We start from the raw sequence: 23,786 nt of genomic DNA on the forward strand, positions 1-23,786 counted from the left end.
CAACTCCTCCTCACAAGTCCGACTGCCCGTCACCGCGTCCCTTCTTAAATACGTTATCACAGAGGCGCAGCCGATTGGCTCAGTTTCCCAAACAGAAGTGGAGCTGATGTGGAGCTGGGAGAGCTTCGAGAAGCTTCTCGCAGGGGGCCGCCCCTGATAGCCCCCTCCCCTGCCACCAAAAACCTCCACCACTCACTCAACCCAGGACAAGCACTAATAACAATAAGCCTATACATAATCAATTAAACAGAGGTGTTTGTTTATTATTCACATTACTATCTCACATTACTATCACTTCCAAACCCACCTATGATGTTATGATCTAATATAAAACACCTACAAGACTCCCACCCATTCCACCAATGCTTGGAGTTCTCAAACACTTCCATCAGAATATTAAGAAACATATTAATTACAAGGAACCTATTTTTCATTTAGTGACCAAGATTACAAGTACGGTTACAACATGATAAACAGAGATCACTAGTGGATGACTGTCATTTCTACAGGCTTTTATTTCTATGCATTTTTTCAAAAGTTTGTTGCTATATGTAAAGCCAAGCAGCTCAATGACAAGGTTATACACATTTACTTGTGTCTTGGGTCTTGGTTTGGTTTTTTTTTTAAAGACGAAGTAAAAAAAGAGCTATGGTAGTGACCTTTCAGAAAAACACATGGTATTTTCAAGGATTACATTTTTATGTTAATCCTTATTTCAAGTAATTGCAAAGAAAACGGAATCAAATCAGCCTCACTGAAATAATTCAGCTTGCTGAAAGTATAGCATTACTTATTGTCCCTTTTGCATATATTTACAACAGGCATGTCATTTAATAATGAAATAGTGATCATCCTTAAAGATCACTGTATTTATGCTGAGTCTTTTTAAATTTGACATTATGTATTTGAAAATTTTTTTCTTCTCCACAGGATGTTTTCATACAAATGTTGACCTTTGTTTTCCTTTTTACAATCTCTAATCCATTTTATCTGCAAATGAATATAAAGAGACTTGGCAGTCTGAACTTAAAAACTCTTAACTGACAGCCAGAGTCACTGCTAATCCCTCTTGTCTTCAACAGTTATACAGGAATTACTAAAATTGCTATACCTATTCATAAAGCCACATAGCACAGAAAGAGCAAAACATACTTAGTGAACAAAAAGAAAAAGATGGCAATATACCATTAGTATTTCTGCTACCAAAAATGTTAACAAATGTTTTCCCAGAATTAAATCTCTCCCAAATCCTTAGATGGCTTTCAGAAGTGTAAGATAGAGAAATAACTACATTGCAGCTGCAACAGTTTCTGTCTTGGTGGGGAGGGAGTTCGGGGACTTAAAACAGCAGTCTAACACTACTGTCAAACCTGTGTCATGATCTCTTAAATTCCCAGCCATGGTTCAATTAAGAAGAGCTAAACTGCAGGTGTTCCACTGATAAATTATTCTGCATTTGTTCTATGTTAAGGAGAATAAACCTGATCCTTATACGGACTAATTTTGCCTCCTTTGTAGTTGAACACATTTCTAGTGTTCTACCACTATTAAATTAGTAAGATTTTATTTCCATAATGCTAGACTTATTAATAACACTAAAAAACATTACTTACTTAGGGGAAATGGTGACAGTGTTTCCTTTAGGTAATGAGAAATCATCAGCATCTCTTCCCACAAGAATAGCATTGTACAACAAAGTTTTACTGCTTGGGTTCTTCAGACGTACCTATAACAACAACAAAATCAGCCTATTTTTATTAAATTTTTAGAGTATAAATGTGTGTTCTGCAGAGAATTTCCAAAACACAAACTAAGGATACCATAAAAAAAAAGAAAGTACTTTAAATAACTAGGTAGATCATTTTTCTTCCTTAAGGAGTATAGACTTCCACAGACTGAGTAATCTTTTTGCAGTGGACACTGCACTCCTATGCCTATTATTCTCTTATTCCTCTATATTTTTGATCTCAGGTTGTAGATTTTTTTCTGTGCTTACAAGCATAGAGAAAAAAACAGCAGCAGAAGTTAGGAACCCAAGCCTGATGAGGAAGAAAAAAAAAAAAAAAAAAAAAAAAATTAAATGATGCATGCCTCCATCTTCTATATTTAGTAACCAAATGAAATGAAACCCATTCATTCTTTGTTGTAGCATATACATCATAAAACACATGTATAACCCCAGCATTTTAACCTTGTACTGCTACACATCTAAATTCAATGATATCAGTACCTGTTTAACAACAGTTGCATGGAGAGCACCTTTAAATTCTATCGTGTTCTTGGGTAAGTAGTGAGGGAGATTTTCATATAGGTAGACACACAGAATAAGCATCATAATTGGATTTGGATCACAGATGTCAGTGGCCTAATATTGAAAACAAAAAAGAAAAATTAACCAGATATTCAGTTAAAATCTTGCCTGTATAGTTCAGAGATATGAATATGAGGAACAAAAAGTTTAATCCTTACTATACAAATATTTTGGATTTGGCTCACAGATAATATATGAATCTTGTCAGAACACAAAAAATCCCATTTCTTGAAGACCACTGACATGATCTGGTAATAAACCTAGGCTAAAAATTAAAACCACCCTTTTTCCTCACAGTTCAACAGAAACACATGTTCATTTTATTAAAATGAAGCATAACAGAAAAAGCAAATAAAATACATTGACTGGAAAACATATGTTTTAAAAATGTTATAAAATCTTTTGGTTTACTATGTAAAATACCATCCCAGATACTCCTAGATACAGTTTTGCAACTATTTATGAAGACTTTGTCACTATACAACTAACAACTATATAGTTCTTTTTATAGCAGATGCCAAATTGCTTTACAAAATGTAGCAAGTATTACTGCATCTTAAATATTTGATTTACAGAAATTAATTTAAATGGCAAATGCAAAACATGCTAAAGCTTTAGTCCTCAGTGATTCTGGCAGGTCACTGAAAAGAGAGAAGTAGAAACTCCACCATCAAATACATGAACTTTTCAGAAGGTAAATCAAATAGTAAAGAGACCTAATGATATAAATGACTTCCCACAAATACAGGAAGAAGATATCTGGCTGCAGATTTAAATAAGGATCCTGTACTTCCTAAATCACACTGTTTAAATTAAATATTTTAAAACTTTATGCTCAGTAGCTTATAATATAATACTGCTGTAATAAAGTTGTCTATAATATGCTAAATAAACTTTCACAACTGCAGTTCATTTCTCTCCTGAATTAAATATCAAGTAATACTGAAAAATACAAACACTTGGGAGTAGATTTAAGCAGCAAACCACTGCATTAATATATCATCCCATTAAAAGGTGTTTTTTTCATTCAAGACATTTTGTTTGGATCTCTTATATAATGGAGTCATTCAATACAGCAGAGGTCTTGAAAAAGGCCCTCCTTTGCATCAGGCCTAGAAAGCAACTACTATTCTAAATCCTCTCACCTTACAGGAAAAACTTTGCCCAAATCTCAAGGAAAATAAGCCTGATGATCTATTGTGCTGTTGTTGATTGTCACTGTCACACTCTCTAATCAGCTTGAATGAGTTGCACATAACTACAGGTAACCTCATCCCACCACTCTAGAATCAAGATTCCTTCTTCACATGGTTTCATTTCATCATGAACTTGCAGCTGTAAACTACTCAAATAATAGACAGAGCACATTTTTATTTATTTTCATATTGACCTGTACATTACTTAGAAGTATTATGTATACATAAAGTCAATGTCTTTTAGATCTGCAAGGTCATGTGAAAAAGCGAGAAAACAGATACAAAACACTTTTAAATCCCAAGCCTTTATGTTATGAAACAGCTGCACTGCTTGGGTTTTGAACTTACTAGGAGCTTGACAACCTCTATGAGATACTTCGTATTCAAATACATGAGTAAGGAAAAAGTTTTATCTACTCAGCAACTACTGAAAGTTTCACATCTATTTCTAAGGACATAAACAAAAATGTCTCAAATGATACAACACTCTTTTGTATCGCAGTCATACTTAGGATATCAAAGACTACATTATTTTTGCACTGTCCAAGCACACAGAAAAAGGACAAAATATAGGAAAAAATGTATCTTAAATGGCATGCCTTTTTTCTTTATCTGGAAGAAGAATGAAGAGCAGTACAAAGCCAACTTTATTTAGGACACCAGTTTTAGTTACACCAGTTTTATTTACACCACCTGTTTTATTTAGAAACAAGTATATTATAGGGGTTCTGAATTTGTCTCATAAGTGCATACATAGCAGGCATATCAGTGGAAAAAGGTCTAGAAAAAGTCTGTAACTTGTAGGCAAAAAGGGAAATCAAGAGTTGCATGGAATTAATAGTATGCTTTCAATGTTCATCATCATCCATCCTCCAAAAACTACTGCAAGTAATATAATCTTCCACTAACAATTTTAGTCCACATTGTGTGTCAGGAAATCACAGCTGAGTTTGTAACAGCACACAGATCTCTCCAGATGAGCAATAGCCATACCAATGATTGCTGCATTAGTACAGCTGCCATATGTACAAAAATCTCTTGTTTACATTCTAAGCACAAGCATATTTGCTGACTCAAGACTATCAAGCTATCAGTAAATCCAATATACAATTTCCCTGCTTCTCTGCAGGTACGCACTTCCCTCAAGCAAAGCATTATAAGGAAGGTCTTGTATACATAACCTGAAAAGTCAGCAAGCCTGCAATTTATTAGATACGAAGCAAAAACTTGTGGTAGAAGAGTGTATGATGATACTGTGAGATCCCTCATGAGAACAAGACAATTCTAATTGAAATTTTCCAGATGACTCCAGCTGTGGTAGCATGGAGAGAGAATGTGATACTCCAATGGAAGCCTTGGTTATCTTTTATGGGTTAAGAAAGCAATAAAAATGGTAATGTGACACTTTTGAGGAGGTCGAATAAAAAAATTAAAAGTAAATGAATACAGTCTATCTAATAAAATGTGACATTAATTGAACTACATTGAATAAGGAGCTCAGGGTTTTGGCACAACCAATTTGTGAAATATTTTAACAGCTTCGCTCTTTTTATAAAAAAACTATCGCTCAAGATAACACATCTTGTTCATGAGTATATTTTATTACCACTGTACCTTTTTAGGACCAAAATGTCTTAAAAGTAAACTATGAGGATAAAATTGTATCAATTTTCTTTTAATGTTTTGTCAATAAAGTTTCATTTTAATACTTATTGCCAATACTATTAAAATGTCCAGGGATCTCTGAGAATAACAAATATTCCTATCTATTAATATTTCTTCTATAAACTACATCATACTGGTTTTTCACAGGAACACACTTTCAGCTCCCACATTATTTTATTTTTATGACCAAGTATATTCTTGTCCTCAGCATGATTAGATGTTTATTGCCTAAATGGAGCATTAGAAGAAAACCCTCTTTAAATTTTTTTTAATTGATTTTTATGAGGCAATTTTCATAATGAACCATCTATTCCAGAACCTCAATACTCTCCAGCAGATTAATCAGGGAAATGGATACTATTTCTAAAGCAGCAGAATGAAGGAAACAGAGTAGATATTTAGTCAGTCACTTGCTCTCTGATGTCAGTCTATGCAGAAATATTATTTGCCTTATTTAATGTTTCACCTCAGTATATGTCTGGTTTTAGATGAGACAGTTCTGTATTTTACTGAATGAGGAAAATGCTACACATTTAGATTATAATAAGAAAATGTAGCAATTTTTTAAATCTAATAAAATTCTTGTACAGATTATATTTTCCTCTTCAGTATTAAGAAGATAAAATGAAGAATAAAAATCCAGCTTATTGAAACATCTTAAAAATATATTACCTAACTAAGAGTGTTCCTAAAACATGGTCGGCTCTAGATACGGGATTTAATGTTAAGTTTTTCTCTCTTTCACTCTTATTTCTCGAGGGCTATAAAAAATATTTTTGGACAATACCTTAAAAAATACTTTTTTTGTAATCTCTGGGAACAGAAAATCCTATCAATTAAAAAAAAAAAAAAAAATCAGTGGGAGATAATAAGCCTAAAACAGTAAAATAGTCAACTCAATAAAGCAACTCCACAAGGAGAACTAGTACCATGTAGATCCCCACTAGGAACCCTGAAATCAAAGTAAAAATTTCATTCTCATTATAAAAAACTTTTGGATAACTGCAGTTACTCTGCTTCCCAAATATTAATGAAGAGAGTTTGGGAAAAGACATCACATTTATTAGCTACATGGGCTGAAAAAGAATAAAACTTCTTTCACTGTCTTTACTGCAGCAAGAGAGATACATAGACTTACATATCAACTTAAATATCTGAGTTAATTTTTATTTCCAAGTTGAAGTTTTACACTAGAGCATATATTGCACTGCTGCTGCAAACCAGTGAATTCAGCTTCCTAACTACTAAAAGCTCGAGGTGCAAAACAAGAGTCTGTGGAAAAGTAAATATGTATTCCAAAGAATAGAATATGACAGCCAGTCTTATCTTCAAATTTTGCAGGAAGGCCCTTGTTCCTCTAATTAGTTCCTCCTGCAGGTATGACATAAAACAGTTTCATGAATGCCCCTTGCCAGAATACAAAAGCTGCTGTAATGACATTGAACAAGAATCCACAAGATCTAAATACTTATGGATCTTCTTGGAGTATCAGGGAGTGGGTATCCCACTATTCTGCCTCTGCCAACAGAGCAGTCGCTTAAGTAAAGCGTGTAAGAAATTGGGCAAATATAAAGTGGTCTTTCTATTGACATGATTTGCCAGCTTCTGGAAATTAGTAGCTTACAGATTTATTGATTATTGTTAAAAACCTCTCTCATTATTTAAAATTCTTGTCCATTTTGTTATTTACATACAGAAATAAGCCTTACTGACTAACAGTTTATGACTTCTTTTTAATTAGAAATTGCCTATTGAATTTTCTTCCTCTTTTAATGTTATTCAGATGCAGTATTGTCTGGAATCTATTGCCTAAAACATAGGACCATAAAATGCAGCTGAGATTTAAATCCTAAATCGGGAGCTCTAAGAAAACAAAATGATGCATCACTGAGGACAATTACAAATAACTCCACCCTTAAGCAGCTTCTACTTGATGACTGGTGGATCAGCAACTGATAAAGATTTTCTTCATCTAGAATAAAGATGCATTTTGACATAACAATTTTGTGAGAAGAAAGAGTATAAGGGGCAAATATTTGGAACTCCAGTGGAGCCACCTTCTTCCAACACAACATTAAAAAATTCAATAGCTTAAAGAAAATATTCCATGAAAAAAAACCTTTATACAAAATAAGAACATAAGAACAGCCTATTGGCTCAGACCACGGGTCAAAAGGACACCACTACAAGCTGGTGCCTAAATGAAAACTATTACATGATAAGTATACATACACTTCAGTATTTTCCCAGGGTCAAGCATGAGACTTCCTAATCCAATATGATTTCTGTCTACTTAGAAATCTTTGTTTCTTTTTCTTCCAAGCCAATACACAGTCTCCCTTTGATTATGTGTAAAAACCTTAAAGGCAGCCTAAGAAAACACTATCCTTTTGAAGCTATGTTCAGTACAACCAAGAAAGAATCTAGAAGAAAAGATGGAGCTATCAGTTAAGTTTTCTTAATGAGTGTGCTCTAAATAAATGCAATAACACCAAGAATTTGAAGTAATGCTCACTTTCACCAGCCTATGGCTTTCTAGCCCTACACAAAGTACAATTTTATTTTCAAAGATTCAAGAGAACATCAAGAAGTAAATAAAAAGAGCTTACTATTTTTTCTTAGTTTCCTAAGAAATCACCAAAACAGGGTGCCCATCTATTCTGCTACTAAGAATAAATGCACATGTGACACAGAAGAGGGAAATAAGATGCTCTTTTGTTGTCGCAGATATGTGGAAACAATTCTGCGTTTCAAACCAGAAAATTCTAGACTAAACTGGATTCTAAATTCAGAAATGCAAGTAGGAAAGCCAACACAGCATTTCCAAAGCAGGAATAATCTTTCTTTCCCCTCCAGCCTACAAGCTTGTCAGAATTTTCCCATCATGTTTTACAGAGAGAAATTCAATCACTCTCACAGATGAACCCAGCAGCGTTTTCTCTAGCTCCTTCACCCCATGAGGCGCTGTGCTATGTGAGATACTCCACCTCTTATACGTAAGAACTCTTCAATTCGGTTAGAAGAAAACAAATCCAGAAAGGCCAGTGAAGCTAAAATTCATCCAAACTTGAAAGGGAAACTAAGGGCAGAGAGAGTAGCCAGGGCACAGGAAGGGCCAGCTTCTCTCTCCGGGCAGGGGAGCCAGGAACCAAAGACAATATAACACAGCTGCAGAGCAGAGGCCAGCCAGGGCCCGTCTCACACCCCAGCCAAGAGCAGAGGAGCCAGGGGGCACCAGGGAAGCCCCAGCCATGGCCATTGGGCACCTCCCTGGGGACCAGGGGAGGCCAAGGCTGGGATGAGGGCCTATGCATGGGCCTGGCTTGGCGGGTCCCATGGCCAGGCAGGGTAGGGCTGTGGGGAGCTGGAGACCAGCCATGCTGTGGTGTTGCTGGGACAGGGGCTGACGTGGGTCCTGCACTGTGGGCAGAGCTGGGGGACCCCTGAGGGGCTGGGCAGGGGCAGGCACGGCTGGGTGGTACCCCACGGCCTTGACAGTAGTTAAGTCTGAAGAGTATTTAACTTATATAATTTGGTCTCTGTGACAGACCTCTCAGATAATCATATTTTTAACAAGGTTCCATCTCCCTGCTTGCAAGGAAACCAGAAGGAGCTGTATCCCTGAGTAGACTCTGAATTTCTGCTTGAGGAAGAGGAGCCTCTCCTTTTCCATACTCTAAAGCATTATATGGCAGGATGGGGAGAGAAAAAAAGAGAGATAATCTCTCTGGAAAAGATGGGAAAGTTTGGCTCATGGTCTAAAATCAGAGAAGGGATGCAGCCCTTTCCCAAAGGATAAACATTATTTAAGGAAAGATGACTTAGTTACTGAAAGCTTCACAGACTTACTGTTGACTAGAGCTCAGCCCTAATTAAACTAAACGCCCATAGTGCTGAAAATTAAATGCCTGTAGTCTTGCATGAAGGTGTTCTGCGTGCTTTGCACTGTAAGGAATATGAATTTTTGTTTTGTTTAGTACAATAGGAAGGAGAAACCTGTCAAGATATATTAGAACAGACAAGCCTTACCACATTTTTACTTCCATACATATTAAATTAATCTAGCATTATATCTCACTAAGTAACCTCCAAGTTTTCTTAATTTCCCTTCTGTTTTATTAAGTTAGAGGCAGGTAGGAGATTCCACAGAAAAGGCAGAACTGGAGCTCCCTTGGTGTCAAATCCATTGATTTCATGGAGCACAAAGGCAGGAAATCTTACTGACTGTTTCCTCCCTCTTCTCTTGCCTTGTGCCCAGCCAAGCATCGTGTTCTCCTGGCAGTTATAGTACAGCTCCTACTCTAACTTTCCAAGAGAGCAAGTACATCACTGGGCACTGATCTGAAGTTTCCCCGTCACTCTCCATAGTTTCCTAGACAATGCTTATCCTTGCAATTCTTAAGATTAATTTTATATACTCTTCATGCACTGATGTAATCTTATGTCTCATCTTCTATTTCTATTTATTTTTATCACCACCGGTTTTAAGGTTGAAATTTTATGATGCACTTTAAACCTGAAGTCTAAAAAATATTCTGATGTTTTCCATTCACTTCTCTCAGTAATAGCTATAGAATGTTAACAAGCATTTGTAAGAAAAGTTATTCCAATATAGCTGTGGTTTTGTGGTTTTACACCCTTACTGATCATCTTTTCTGCATTTTCATTTAAGATAGCAAAGATGCCAGTGTAGATTACCTGTTGAAGCCTAACTTTCTTCTGCCACCTACTTCTACCCATTTCCACTTAGATCAGAACTTATTCCCTCAGAAAACATTGAGGTTTTATCCTGTGCTGAATTCATAAAACTGCGTTTGTGACATTAATCTACTACTATATGAACTAATTTAAAAAAAAAAAAAAAATCATCAGTGCAGCTCATAACATTCAGCAGAAAATTCACATAGTGTATATATATTGTTTTAAAAAAATCTAAGTTAGCAAACAATAGTAATTAATAAAGTTTAACAGCTTTATGCCTTAAATTGTATCCCTAACAAAGTTTCTCAAAATATGAAAAAGCCTCTCACATTTCTTGAAGAGTTGGGTGCTTGCTTGTTAGCTTTTTATTTGTTCTCTTATGTTGCCTAGTTAAAGAAAATGCTGAAGCTGACAAACTGGATAAATTATTATACTTCAAATTCTAAATATTCCATGTTAGGACTGTATCAACAACAAGAAATTCAAGGACTAGTAGATTGGTTATATTTTATAAAACAAAGTTATTTAACTGTTATAACAACATCAGCTCTGTGCTGTTAATACCATAACCAACTCTCTACATTTTTCAATCACCTGTATATTACTAAAGTGTGGTCTTTAGTATTGCTGGTAGTACTACTGCTCAGAAAACAGTTTGCAACTGTTTACAAATAATGCCTCTTGATTTTATGATAATAGGTTTATAACTTAATGAAGAAAATAAATGGCATTAACTGTCTCTAAGTCATTCCATCATATTTAGAAAATGCTGACAATTCTGTTTTATTAGCACAGCAGCGTAGCAGATTGATACTAAGAATAGAATATATGACAAACAAAAAATAGTCTATCTAGCTGGAAAAGGAAAAGAAAAAACAGATCGGGATGTTTTAGATCCAAAATAATAACAGTAACTATAGGCTAAAATTCTGAACAACAGAAAAGAGAGAAAAACTTTATTAAAAGATACCAGGAAGGAGTAGATCGCTGAACCACTTCTTGTGGCAATAACACCCCCCATTTTTCTGAACATGTAATTATTAGTGGAATAATGTAATGAATCAAACTATTCAGCAGATGAAAAATCATGCAAGTATGTTTTTCCCAGCACAAAGTCTACAAAGCAGTGATGAAAACAGACATCCTATACCAGAGAATAGCTTCTAACAGGACACAAATAACTGAAAAACAGAAAATGCTTGGAATCAGCAGCCATGATATGTTACCTAGGTAACCAACTTAAATCAATGACTATTGAAAACTATGGCAAAAATATTAAACAAACGGAAGGTAATAAAAATACAGTATTAAATTTCAGAAACAGAAATCCATATATTTAATCTTTATTGATTATTTCCAGGTGTGTAAGGCTTAAAAATGGAACTTAAAAGGTAAACATATAGGAAACAATGTTGTTTGTGAACAAAAGGAGGTTCCTAAGTTTATATAGGTTCTGCTTATACAAGTGCAGTGGCCAAGATTTCAATAAGCTGTAAGTCACTGTGAGAATAGAAGTATATAGAAAATACCAAGTAGTCATTTTAGTGTCTAAATAAAGCTTAGAAGTCTATATTTTTCTATGTTTGTAATGTATACACATCTGAATACCCTTTTAAAAAGACTGTATCTATCCCAGCCATATCCAGTTTCTCTTTAGAAATATCCCAGGTGAGACCATTATCAGGTCTGAGTTATTTTTAGTTGCCCTGACGGAAATAAAAAGTACCACTGATTCTGAAACATACGTCTTCTTTTTTTTTTTTTTCATGTCCACAACATGTTTATTAAACATGCTTGAACAAATCACTTGTCTGTTGCAATTGCATATGTTTCCATAGATCTCATCATGTCAGTGAATCATAGAATCATAGACTAGAATGATAGAATGGTTTAAATTGGAAGGGACCTTAAAGATTATCTAGTTCCAAACCCCCTGCCACAGGCAGGGACATCTCCCACAAGATCAAGTTGCTCAAAGCCCCGTCCAACCTGGCCTTGAACACCTCAAGGGAAGGGGCAGCCACAGCTTCTCTGAGAAACCTGTGCCAGCGTCTCACTGCCCTCACAGTGAAGAATTTCTTCCCTACATCTAACCTAAATCTACCCTCCTTCAGTTTAAAACCTTTACTCCTCATCCTATCACTACACTCCCTGATAAAGAGTCCTTCCTTGCCTTTCCTGTAGGCCCCCTTTAAGTACTGGAAGGCCACTGTAAGTGTCCCTGGAGCCTTCTCGAGGGTGAACCCCAACTCTCTCAGATTGTCCTCATAGGGGAGGTGCTTCAGCCCCCTGACTTTCTTCATGGCCTCCTCTGGAACCGCTCGAGCAGGTCCATGTCCTTCTTATGCTGGGGGCTGCAGAGCTGGACACAGCACTGCAGGTGAGGTCTCACGAGAGCAGTGTAGAGGGTGAGAATCACCTCCCTCGACTTACTGGCCACACTTCTCCTGATGCAGCCTAGTATATGGTTGGCTTTCTCAGCTCGAGCACACATTGCTGGCTCATAGTCAGTTTTTCCATCTACCAATACCCCCAAGTCCTTCTCCACAGAGCTGCTTTCCATCTGCTCATTGCCCAGCCTGTATTTGTGCTTGAGATTGCCCTGACCCATCTGCAGGACCTTGCACTTGGCCTTGTTGAATTTCATGAGGTTTTCATACGGGCCCACCCCTCAAGCCTGTCCAGGTCCCTCTGGATGGCATCAGCTACACCACTCAGCTTGGTTTCATTTGCAAACTTGCTGAGGGTGCATTCAATACCACTGTCCATGTCCCCAACAAAGACATAAAATAATATTGGTTCCAGTACAAACCCCTCAGGGTTACCACTCACCACTGGTGTCCACCCAGGCATTTAGCCATTGACTGCAACTCTTTGAGTACGACCATCCAGCCAATTCCTTATCCAACAAGTGGTCCATCAATCAAACCCATGTCTCTCCAATGTAGAGACAAGGTTGTTGTGTGACAGTATCAAATGTTTTGCACAATATCATCTATTAAGCTGAATTCCAGCCAAATGTTCTTTATCTAATGCTCTGATTTATTAGGCTTACATGTCTAAGCAAATAGTTATGATATGCACTTTTATAAGGATGCTTAGGAAAATTCAGTCCTTTACCACTCTCTTCAAGTGTTTTTCCAGAATGCCCTAAAAAAGATACATATGAGAAAACAATTGCTACTCTAACAAATAAAATTGACTTTTAAATTTTTCTCTCTTCTATTTTCTGAATTTAAGACTGCACATCAATATTAGATTCCTATCTCAGCCAAACAATTCTTTGCATTTACTTTATAGATCGCTGGATAGACAGATACAGAGTTATATATGTGTGTTTGTAGTACCATACAATTTTTAATCAAATAACTAAGAATTAAGTAAGAAATCCTTTTCCTTAAAGTTACTTTTGCCAAGAAGATGCTATATTTACCAAGTTAATAGCTCCTTACTGAAGTACAGATAACTGAAGACAAAAAACTTTTAATAATCTTTGGAGATAATTACAATAAAAATATGACTGAAGCATGAAGTGACAGCCAGGAAGTTACCTTTCTAAGTGCATACAATAATCTGCAGACTACCTCAAGGAAAAAATCTTACATATAATGGAAATTTTTAAAATTCTATGTTGCTGCATTTCTTTCCTCTTCCGCATTGGATGCTGACAGCACCCTCTTTCTCTCCTTCATTCCACACTCAAGTCTTGGGGTTACCATCTACCTCTCTTTCTTGCTCAAATAGCCATGCTATTGCCCAGTTTCACTGCTTTTTACTCCACAACAGTGTTGAATTCCTGCCTTCATTTCAACAAAACAGCCACACATATTTTCAGCTTCTTAACAGTCTCCAACTTTACTCACATCTTCTATAGCTTGTTTGAAAATATCCTCCCTTTTACTTGGTCTCAAATATAAATGCCAATTTTGTTGACCCTAATTTAAATTCAGGCAATAGTAAGTAGTGCTGCTGTACTGGCTTTCCCCAGTCACTGCATCTTCTGTCTTATTCTGTTCTTGACATGTGCATTCCCTTCATATTGCTGTTATCCACCATATTATCTTGCAATATTTTATTCTGGGCTTTCAACTGGATCTTCTTCAAATCAAAGCATTTTAGAACTTAGAAATATCAAAGACAAATTAAAAAATATGTCAAAAGACACCATTAATATTCCAGGGTTGAACTGTCAATCATGATTAGAAAGTGGAAACAAAATTTCTTGTCTGAAGTACTCCATCTTAAGCCTGTACCTTAATCCTTAAAGGGATTTAAAAGTCTTGAACTCCATTAGAGGTATCATTTAAACTTGCATCTGAAGTCTTTCAGACAGTTAAACTTCTTTATTATTACAGAATCTTAGATTTTGAAAGTGATTGAAAGTGCCATCTATTCCAGACCTAACACCTGTCTCGGCTTGTGCTGTCACCACCATCCTTCCATTAATTAATGCAAAGCTGTCCTTAAAGTTCAGAAGCAGTTACTGCCTGATAGTCAAGAACTTCACCAATGCTACTGGAACATTTTAGCCTGCTCAATTTAAGAGACAAGACTATCAGAAAAATCCCAAATTAAGACAGTTCATCAATAGGATTCATGCATTTTGCTGCTTTTATTGCTGAAGAACGAGAAGCTTAAGAAATTTCTACAGTAATCTTAGAAAAGCATATATGAATTCCAATAAATCTATGTAAAAAGTACCCTTTACCTTATCTTTTTTTTTTTTTTTAATTTTACTTTCCACAATATTTTGTTTGTAGAACATGACTTAGCTACAACTAAAATACAGACCTAGAAGATCCAAGATCTGTTCCTTTTTCTGGTGTTAACTGATTATATAGCTTTGTTTAAATTACTAGAACAGAGATCCACTTTCCCAACTACAAAAACACTGATACCTCAAAAATATGCTGAACTAATAATATCATAGCATTGTACACATTGTAGTCTTAAAACACACTAAGTGCACTAAGGAGAATGTCCTGGAGTTCTTCTTCCACCTTTAATGTGCTTAACTCCCTTTGCAAATCCAGCATCCAGCCTCTGCCTTCATTTTCTGAACTGCCTGTTTTTCTTATTAAAAGCTGAGTCAAAATATGCCTTAATTTTGAAGATTATACCTAGATTATTTTTTTATGCTTCTTGTCAGTCAAAAGTATATGAAACAGTAGATTTTCTTGGTTTAGCCTGTCATAGCAAATCCATTTTTGACAGCATATCTGCATCAGGATGTGGGAGTAAGACAGTAGCTGACGCAACTAGAAACAGCAGGGTTAATTTTCACTTAATCATAACAATTGAATGGAAAGGGGGAAAAAAAAGTTGTAATTAAGCTTCCTTTCATACTACATTGTTCACACCACACCTCTACCTCTGATTCTTAATACTATTAATTCGTTTGGAAAGTTTCCTCATACACAAACACTATGCCTATTCTACTATCCTCATCTGGCCTTCTAGCCAACCCAATATGCTCCACACCCATTCCGTCCCACCACAGTCCCTGACATTCACTTTGCTCATGATGAAAGCTGCATCACACTGCAAATTCTGAAGTGAAGGATGTGACCTTAAACAGTTTTTACTAGCTTTGGTAAGCACATGATTTTTAGTGACTCAGCGAGCAAAGCAGAAAAGGAAAATAAGAGGGAATCTGCTATTTTAAATAGGTAATAGTTCAGTAGCTAACACGCAACCAGCACATGGAAGATAAGAGCATAAATCCCTGTGATCATATAACCTTGCCAATGCTATTAAGAGGCCATAAGCTTTGTACTGAATTTACAGGGCCTTCACACTGGAGTTCGACATGCCTCCTCTGTCTGAAGGCTTGTTGACCAGCTTACAGAGCTTTGCTTTACTTGGTTTAGATGTGACAGCAACTTTTTTAATTGATCAGGCTCTGTGACTAATTTGTTTTACTTTAATCTTTGTATGATACTATACCAGAGCCCACAGCTATAAATAACTCACAAATGGTCAGTTAAAGAAATGGAGATGGGGAGCAGAAGAAAACTGGTTTTAGGGGCAACAAAAGAACAAAGAAATAATATTGAAGATATGTAAAAGGCACCATATAGAGAAAACTGGGAGCTGTAAGCAAATGAAAAAAAGACAGACATGTAAAGCATGATACTAAACATACAAAAATGATCCCAAGTGGATCCTAGATTGAAGAAGAAACTAACATCAACAACATAATTTTCCTCTCAAAAAAGGACACCAGAAGATGATGGTTTACAGTATTACTCTCACCAGCAGTCCAAAGCCACTTACTGACTCCTGTGTACGTCAAAGCTGCGATAGAAGCCTAGCGGGCCTTCATGATTAGACAGATGCACTTAAATGCCACCAGAAATTCATATAATTTTTTAACCACTCCTTTTTATGTTTAAGTGTATGATGTTTGTTCTTAAATGTATTTTTTTCTAAATTGCCTTAGAGTGCTAATAATAAATTCCACTCAGGTTTTCATTGTTTCATCATTACAGTGCTAGAATCTGAACTGAATTAATCTTATGTTCAACTAGTTGTATATATGTGATTCTACAAAGGAAGGAATGATGGAAATTACAAGTAATTTAGTGTATTTGTATGAAGCAATATTTTGGTTTCCATCATACCTCATGAAACAAAACTGCTTCACTAAAATCTCACCTTAATTTAATGTACAACATTACTATCATAAAACTAAAAAAATAATATTTAAAAGTATATAAGAACTGTTAGTATAAAAATCATTTACCTTTATGTCTATAGCCAGACTGACAGCATGCATAGCATTCACAAGTATCAAACAGTTGTGCAGAAACTGTTCAGGAGTTCTTGGATTAGTATACATCCTTACAAAGTGAGTAGCAATCTAGAGAAGAAAGAGAAATCAAACTCTTCATCTTCCACTAAGTAGAATTACTATGTTTGTATTTTCACTCTTTCAGCAATCCATAAGATCTAAATTTTTAACTAAAATTCCTTATTAAGAATATACCCTGAGAAAAGAAAAATGAATACTGAAATAAACAGTCTAGACTTGCTAAATGTTGGAGGGATCTTTCTTTTTAAAAAACACATAAGCCAACAGTTCCAAAGTAAAGCCTAATTAAACCCACTTACATTATTAAACTGTATAAAATTTGAACAATATTAAGAAAAGTCCTTACCAAATATGGACAATAAGCTGCCAGCTGTGCTGCCAATACCAGACCATCTAGAAGATCTTGGTCAAAATTTACTATCCATCTCATTGGTGGTACTTCACCTGATTTAAAAACAGAGCAAGATGAATTAGACTTTTCTCTCCTGAGATGCTAATCTTATTCTAGATATATGATAACTGTTTGAAAAGATTAAGTAGAGGAAAGAACAAAAAAAGGAAACACCTGTTCACATGTAGAATTTCCCAAACATAATTGTCTTCCAAAGACATTGCCGAAAACATGAAAAATCTCACCTATAGTATTGTAACTATTATTCATACACTCTGATACAGCATGTAAGAGTATTCATCACAATGGAAGGGAAAGCAGGTAAACTAAACTTACCCCCACAGATTAGAAATGTAAACATGTAAATTATTTTTATTTCTATAGACATAACATTCATAGGGCTAGTGAAACTCACAAAAATATGCATTAATCCTTTAAAGCTGCAATGTTTAAGCACATAAGAGGGAAAAGGTTATTGATTTTCTTTAAGGTCATTTTAAATTATTTCGCTCAAATGCAATGTAAATGAACACTAACATCTGCTACAATTGTGTTGTAAAAGCCTATGCCTCACAAGGTTAGAATACTTTTTATATTTATAATGCTTTTATATAAAATAAAAGTGATTATTAAGAAAGTAAATATTTATTAGTATTTATTTGAAGCATTCCATATGTTAAATATTTAACACAGCATTTAAAAAGACTGTTGTTCTTAAGCATCATAATAAACCACAGGAAGAATACAGTCTTAACTTAATTTAAGAAAACTCTTAATCTGAAATATTCTCTAAAAAAAGTTACTGACATACCAATAACTAAACATTTTAAATCACTGCCTACATCTCATTACCAGTACTTTGCTCTCCAGATAATATGCACTCTGTGAAGCATGAACACATGGAAGCTGATCCTTTTTTAAGGAGACCTATCTGGCCACAAATATTCAAGTACCGATTCATGCATTCTCTGTTGTTTTGCTTGCAGTTTCTTCCAACTTCTGTTGCAAAAATACCTACTGCTTTATTTTCTTTGTGTTCGCTATTGTCTCAGTTCCAAGCTCCCAAATTCAGGGAACACTTTGGACTTCAGCCACTGGCAAGGTTTTCAGACAAACTGGGAGCATGCTTTCTCATATGAGACAACTTATATAACTTTTATTTCACTATACATCCAGAGAGTGTATTGTTTACCAAGTTTGAAGCTTCCTAAATTGAAAAAAACCTACCAATATGCTACAGAATCTGGGATGATCAAAAATTTCCTACGTATTATAAACACATAAACATCTTAATGTTATAATATAAATAAATGTTATTTTCTTTCAAAAATGCTACCACTTAAAGATAAAAAATGTTTGCAACACTGAGTTGTTATGATTGTAATATAACAGTGTTCAGAACAGTCCACTGTCTTCATCAGCAAAAGAAGAATTTGGAGACACCAATACTTGACATAGAAATAATTTAAAAGAACAGAAACATAAAAAGTTTCACCAGGTTACACATCTAAGACCTTTATTTCAAGTCTGTCCTTATTAAAAGCTTCATTCTACAAGACCAACCACATGGAAGTAGGGGCACAAATTGTGTGTATTTTAAAGGTCTTTACCTTTACAGAAAGAATACTAGAAACTAAATAAAAATTCAAAAAAGAAAAAAGGATAGATTCTCAATGCATTTGGAATACAGTGATCTCATTTAGTGGTCCAGAATATTGAATTTTTTGCTCTCACAAATTAGGTGATGCTGCGCTATAGATGAAACACTTCAGTAAGTGTTACTAAGGTTTTTAAACTTGAGACAGTATTTTTGGATATGATACATACCATAGGAACAACAACTATCAAAACCACACTTACTAAGAAAGTAGGCTGTTGTATATTGAAAATTGTTACATTTCTTAAGGCAACCTTATTCACTCCTAAGTAACTTCAGATGCTAGTCAGGCTGATGTAACCAAGAAAGTTATTGTCCAAAATCCAGGCCACAAATCCAAAAAAACATTCAAACTGGAAGAATGATTACTGATCTTAAGCAGCCACAGTGATAACCATTTCATGCAGTGTTGAGGACACTATGAATCTTCAAGATAGTTTTCTTTTACTCACGCTTATTTTACTTGAGCTTATATGTCCTCAATTGTCTTCATCCACCTACTTTTGTTTGATACTAAGTGTGATTGCAAAATTGTAATTATCGATAGGGAAAAAGTAGCTAGAGATGCTGCTGTTAATATTAGATCATAATTTATCAACATCAGCTAAAATAACTTAAATTGGTCCCCCCAAGAAGTATAGTTAAATCAAATTTGCAAATAAGTAGCTATTATCAGCCACGGGTATAAATTTCATAGTGGAACTCATCATTTATACCAAACAGATTAGTTGTAAGCTTATAAAATTGTTCTACAGTGCTGTAAATATGCTTCAGACTAAATTTAAGAGATAAACTATTCATGAACCAAATAGAAGAAATGAAATAACCACAGGGCAGATCATTATATGGGAAGTGCCTTCAGATGGAATCCTACATTAATACAAAGTAAATATATCAAATTGTAATATCAAATAAAAAATACATCCAGGAAAGACTAATTTTTAAGTGTTCACTTTCATAAAATAAGCTAGCTAACACACAAGATAATTTTATCAAACTATAATTTTGTTATGTCATAGAAGAATGAAATTCTTACATAATTTTCAAAGATTGTTCATGAATATCCAGAAAATTTTGATGTGCATATGCTTAGCACCAAGGGGTGCTGGCTCATTATGGTCCCACTAAGAAAGACCCTCAGACTTCACAAAGTATCACTGCCAGTTAGTGGAGCTAATGCTAGGGAGGAAAAGAGATTATAAATAATCTTACATTCCTTCAGACACTGGGAATCCCAAGCTGTGCAGCATTGTAACTGACCTCCAGTCAGGATGCCACACATGATACAAATGCAGTTTGTGGGAGGGTTAGCTCTTATATGATCTTGTTAAAATAAAACAATTCTCCTAATCGTTTCTACCATCGGATAAAGAGGATGCTCACGTGAGACCTTGGTTCTGCAGTTTTAGTTAAAGAGGAGGACAGGATGGTGGTGTAATTACTGGTACTAAATGGGAGCTTCCCATAGCCTCCCCTGTTACAATTAGCTGGTTAAGTTTGTCCTGTAGGGCCAGGGGATATGCACAGCACAGCACAGTCCGGCACCTACTCAAGTTAATGTGGATCACTTAGCTTCTTTATGTACAATGATCTTCCAGTCAGGATCACTGCAACATATGAACGGTTCGGTATATTTATACTATTTGGAGAGAAGCTCCCCAGAACTATTTAATTGAAAATTATCAGAAACAATAAAAGGACCCTTTCTAGAAAATATCAATACCAGAAGGATTCTTCATTACCAAGTACTTTGTGAGGAAGTATTCGGTACAGATTCAGGAATATCTTTTGATGATTTTGAAAGGAAACAAAATTACGGAAGAATCAAGTCTTCCATTAGTGATCCAAAACTGCATTTGAAGTACAGGTCAAACAGAATTATTTAGAAGTCAATTATGTACAGGACTTCTTATGACATGACATCCAAAAAAGTTTCTCTTTCTAATATAAATCCATCATTTTATTGATCATATTTGGGACCTATAAAATTCAATAATCTTTCTATTTTTTTATTAATAGAACTCAGACTTACTCTCAGCACACAATATTGGTATTTTTAATAAATCATCATTTCACATTTTTTATGATTAACTTTTTAAGATTAACTACTAAATTAGGTCCAATATTTAGTTGTTCTTCTGGTTAGTCATCTAGATTGACGTGCTCAGCCTGGTTATGGAAACTCATTAAGCCAGATGTTTTGATCAGAAAGTAAACTTTATTGTTTATCTTATTTTAACTTTAAATCTTACTTTAGGTGTACCATTAGCTATCTTTAGTATTCTGGTGGGAATATTACTTGAGCGCACTTAAGCAATACCAGTTATTCCTTGTACCTGTATACTTCTATCTCCACCAATCCTTTCTTTCATGCTGGTAGAATTGTCTGTGTGGGAGCAAAGCATGTGTGGGAACAAAGTTGGCTTAAAAAGAAGGGGCAAAACATTTTTTTTACTTTTTAATCTGGATCACACCAATCCAGTTTACCATGCAGCCACATAAATGGCTGTGCCATTGGAAGTGAAACATGCTAGCACTGGTGTTTAAAAAACATTTCTTGATCTAGCTTTATAGCCTATGTAAATCAGAGCATGAAGGAAAAAAAAAACATTAAGTGGAATATTTTCTCATTTTGACTAATTAAATATTTTTGTAAGCATTTTTGTTGTTTTCCAGTTAATACTTCTACTATCAATCAACCTACTTAACTCAAATACATGCAAATAAATTAGTCAGAAAAAATAATGTATTTTTCCTAATTACATCAAATCTAGCAGAAAATCTGCCAGCTAACCACTCTACAATAATTAGGTTCTTAAATATAATTGCTCAATTTTAGTAGAAATAAACAATGGAAATCAGAAGCCTTACTGAGGATACCTCATCTTTCTCTAAGCATATAAATGTATTAAATTTCATTTGTATTGGTACTTCTTGAAAAAAAAAAATATATTAATGGATCTTAAAGATTCTCAGCCAATGTCATGATGAAAACCTGACTGATGGGTGTTGTAGGCCAAAAATAGCTTAAAACGTGAACACTAACAGATAACTCTGTGTGGTTGGGGGACAGGGAGAGAGGAAATTGTCAAACACTGAACTTCTGAATTCTGTGACAGATTCCTGCTACTTCCTAGCTGCATCCCATAGGGGCTGGTTGCAGATTTTGATAACACCTAGACTAAAGTGGCATGTTCTGAATTCTCCAATTAATGAAGAGGCATGAGACAGAAGCACAAGTTAAGCTGATCACGAGTTGTGCTTCTGCACATAGACTATTTACATTGGGAAAACTGGAGACTTAGAGCTACGGAAAGAGGATGCGGCCAAAAAGAAGCATTCCCAAAAAGAAGCGGCAATCTTGAAGGGCAACAGAGGACTGGAAAGAAGGTGAAGAATTTCCTAACTGGAGGAAAGATCTTGGAAGTGGGAGAATATCCTGAAGATCAAAGAGATGTAGAGAGACAAATACCAGTGAATGGCCAGGGACTTGGGAGAGTGACATCAAAGACTGGAAACTGTGGGCAGCGGCACAGCATGAATTGACATGATTTTTACCTCATCTCCTCAGACCAGTAGCATTCTCCCTGCCAGGGAAGGAATGTGAAAACTTGTGAACATAGCACTGTGTGGAGCGACTCAATGTTTGAAATTATCAAATAGGAAAAGAGCTCTGACTTTGCTGGTTCTTCAACAAACCCCAGTATCCTGATCATCACAGGCTGTCATTTCTCCCATCCATGACAACAGGTTAAAATACTTCATAAAAGAAAAAAATCAAAAAGGATTAACTTGGAGTGGATATGCCGTCACTCTTATGTAGTGTACTGAGACATCTACTATGGTTATGGAAAACAAAAATTTTCTGCAAGAGGACCCTGTAAGTGATCCAAAATGAGAGTGGTTTTGTTTCAGTTGTTGATCCCACTCAACACTGAAGGAACATTCATACTCAGTTCAGTGATTTGGGACTAACTTAATTCCTGCATTTATTTATTTTTAATAGGCAATTTTATTTTTAACTTGTAATGGCATCATGTGGCATGCATGAAGTAATGAAAAGTAACAGCAATGTCCTCATCTTTCTTGAAGACATACTGCTTTTTTTTTTCATGAAGCATTTCTGGATAGAAGCAGTAAAGTTTTGTCATAGCACTCTCATTATTCATTTCCATATTTTGAATTGTTTTTTAATTATTTTAAAAGTCTAGATCCATTGAGATTTTAAAAATTTTATGGCCTTTAAAAAGTCCCTGAAACACATTTTACATCAATTACTTAATACATAGTCTCGCTCCCAATTTATCCTAAATATAGAAAAATCAGATTTGCCAAAACCAAAATTTAAGTGGGAATGTTCTCAGATTTAGATGTTTCCCCTCTCTTCTCCCACAGAGAGAAAGAAATGTGCAAACTATCTTCGTAGTCACTATTTGTGTAGGATTTGGTCTTCCCCTGATGAATCAATGGCACACAAAGCTACAGGGTTTTTGAAGTGCCTTTTTTACCACAATCTTTCTTAGTCTTTACTAAAACAAAAATAAAAGTTTTTATATTTGTATGACTAGATATGAAGCCTCAAGATTTTTTGCAGGATATGAAAACTATTTTCCAAATGGAGATAATCAAGGAAATATCTATAAAAATTCTATATGAAAATGACAGACCACCTATTTGTTGGCAGAATAGCAAGCAAGTCACCATAAACTCCTCTAGGTCAAATTTTGTCTATTTCTTTGATAGGTAGAAGATACTGTGGACAACGGAAAAATACCAGACATTTTAACTTCAGTAAGATTTTGGTCACATTCTCTCTCATAAGGAAGCAAAGAAAAGGTAGTCTAGGAAAAATGTACTGCTAGATGGAGCAAAATTCACTGAAAAACAGTATGCCTAACTATCGGCTGTCCACAAATCAAACTACAGAGTCCTAGATTGTATATTATTCTATATTTTAATTTGCAACTTGGAAAATAGCATAAAGCTATCTTAGTCCAATATGGAGATAACATCAAACAGATCAAAGAATTGACTATGGGAAGAAGAATGGG

The 23,786-nt window shown here is 35.2% G+C and overlaps 1 protein-coding gene across 1 annotated transcript in view; it reads right to left on the reverse strand.

The window, feature by feature from the left end:
* The window catches only part of CFAP47 (cilia and flagella associated protein 47), a 341,806-nt gene that overhangs the window by 224,573 nt on the left and 93,447 nt on the right, over positions 1 to 23,786 (reverse strand). The window contains exons 34-37 of the mRNA XM_042788270.1: positions 17,034 to 17,131; positions 16,619 to 16,735; positions 2,231 to 2,365; positions 1,614 to 1,726 (exon numbers count right to left, since the gene is read on the reverse strand). Coding sequence (XP_042644204.1) covers positions 1,614 to 1,726; positions 2,231 to 2,365; positions 16,619 to 16,735; positions 17,034 to 17,131 — 463 coding nt within the window. The remainder of the gene's footprint in view (positions 1 to 1,613; positions 1,727 to 2,230; positions 2,366 to 16,618; positions 16,736 to 17,033; positions 17,132 to 23,786) is intronic.

The sequence above is a fragment of the Tyto alba genome, unplaced genomic scaffold (genome assembly GCF_018691265.1).
Source record: "Tyto alba isolate M040663 unplaced genomic scaffold, T.alba_DEE_v4.0 Super-Scaffold_14, whole genome shotgun sequence".
NCBI lineage: Eukaryota > Metazoa > Chordata > Aves > Strigiformes > Tytonidae > Tyto > Tyto alba.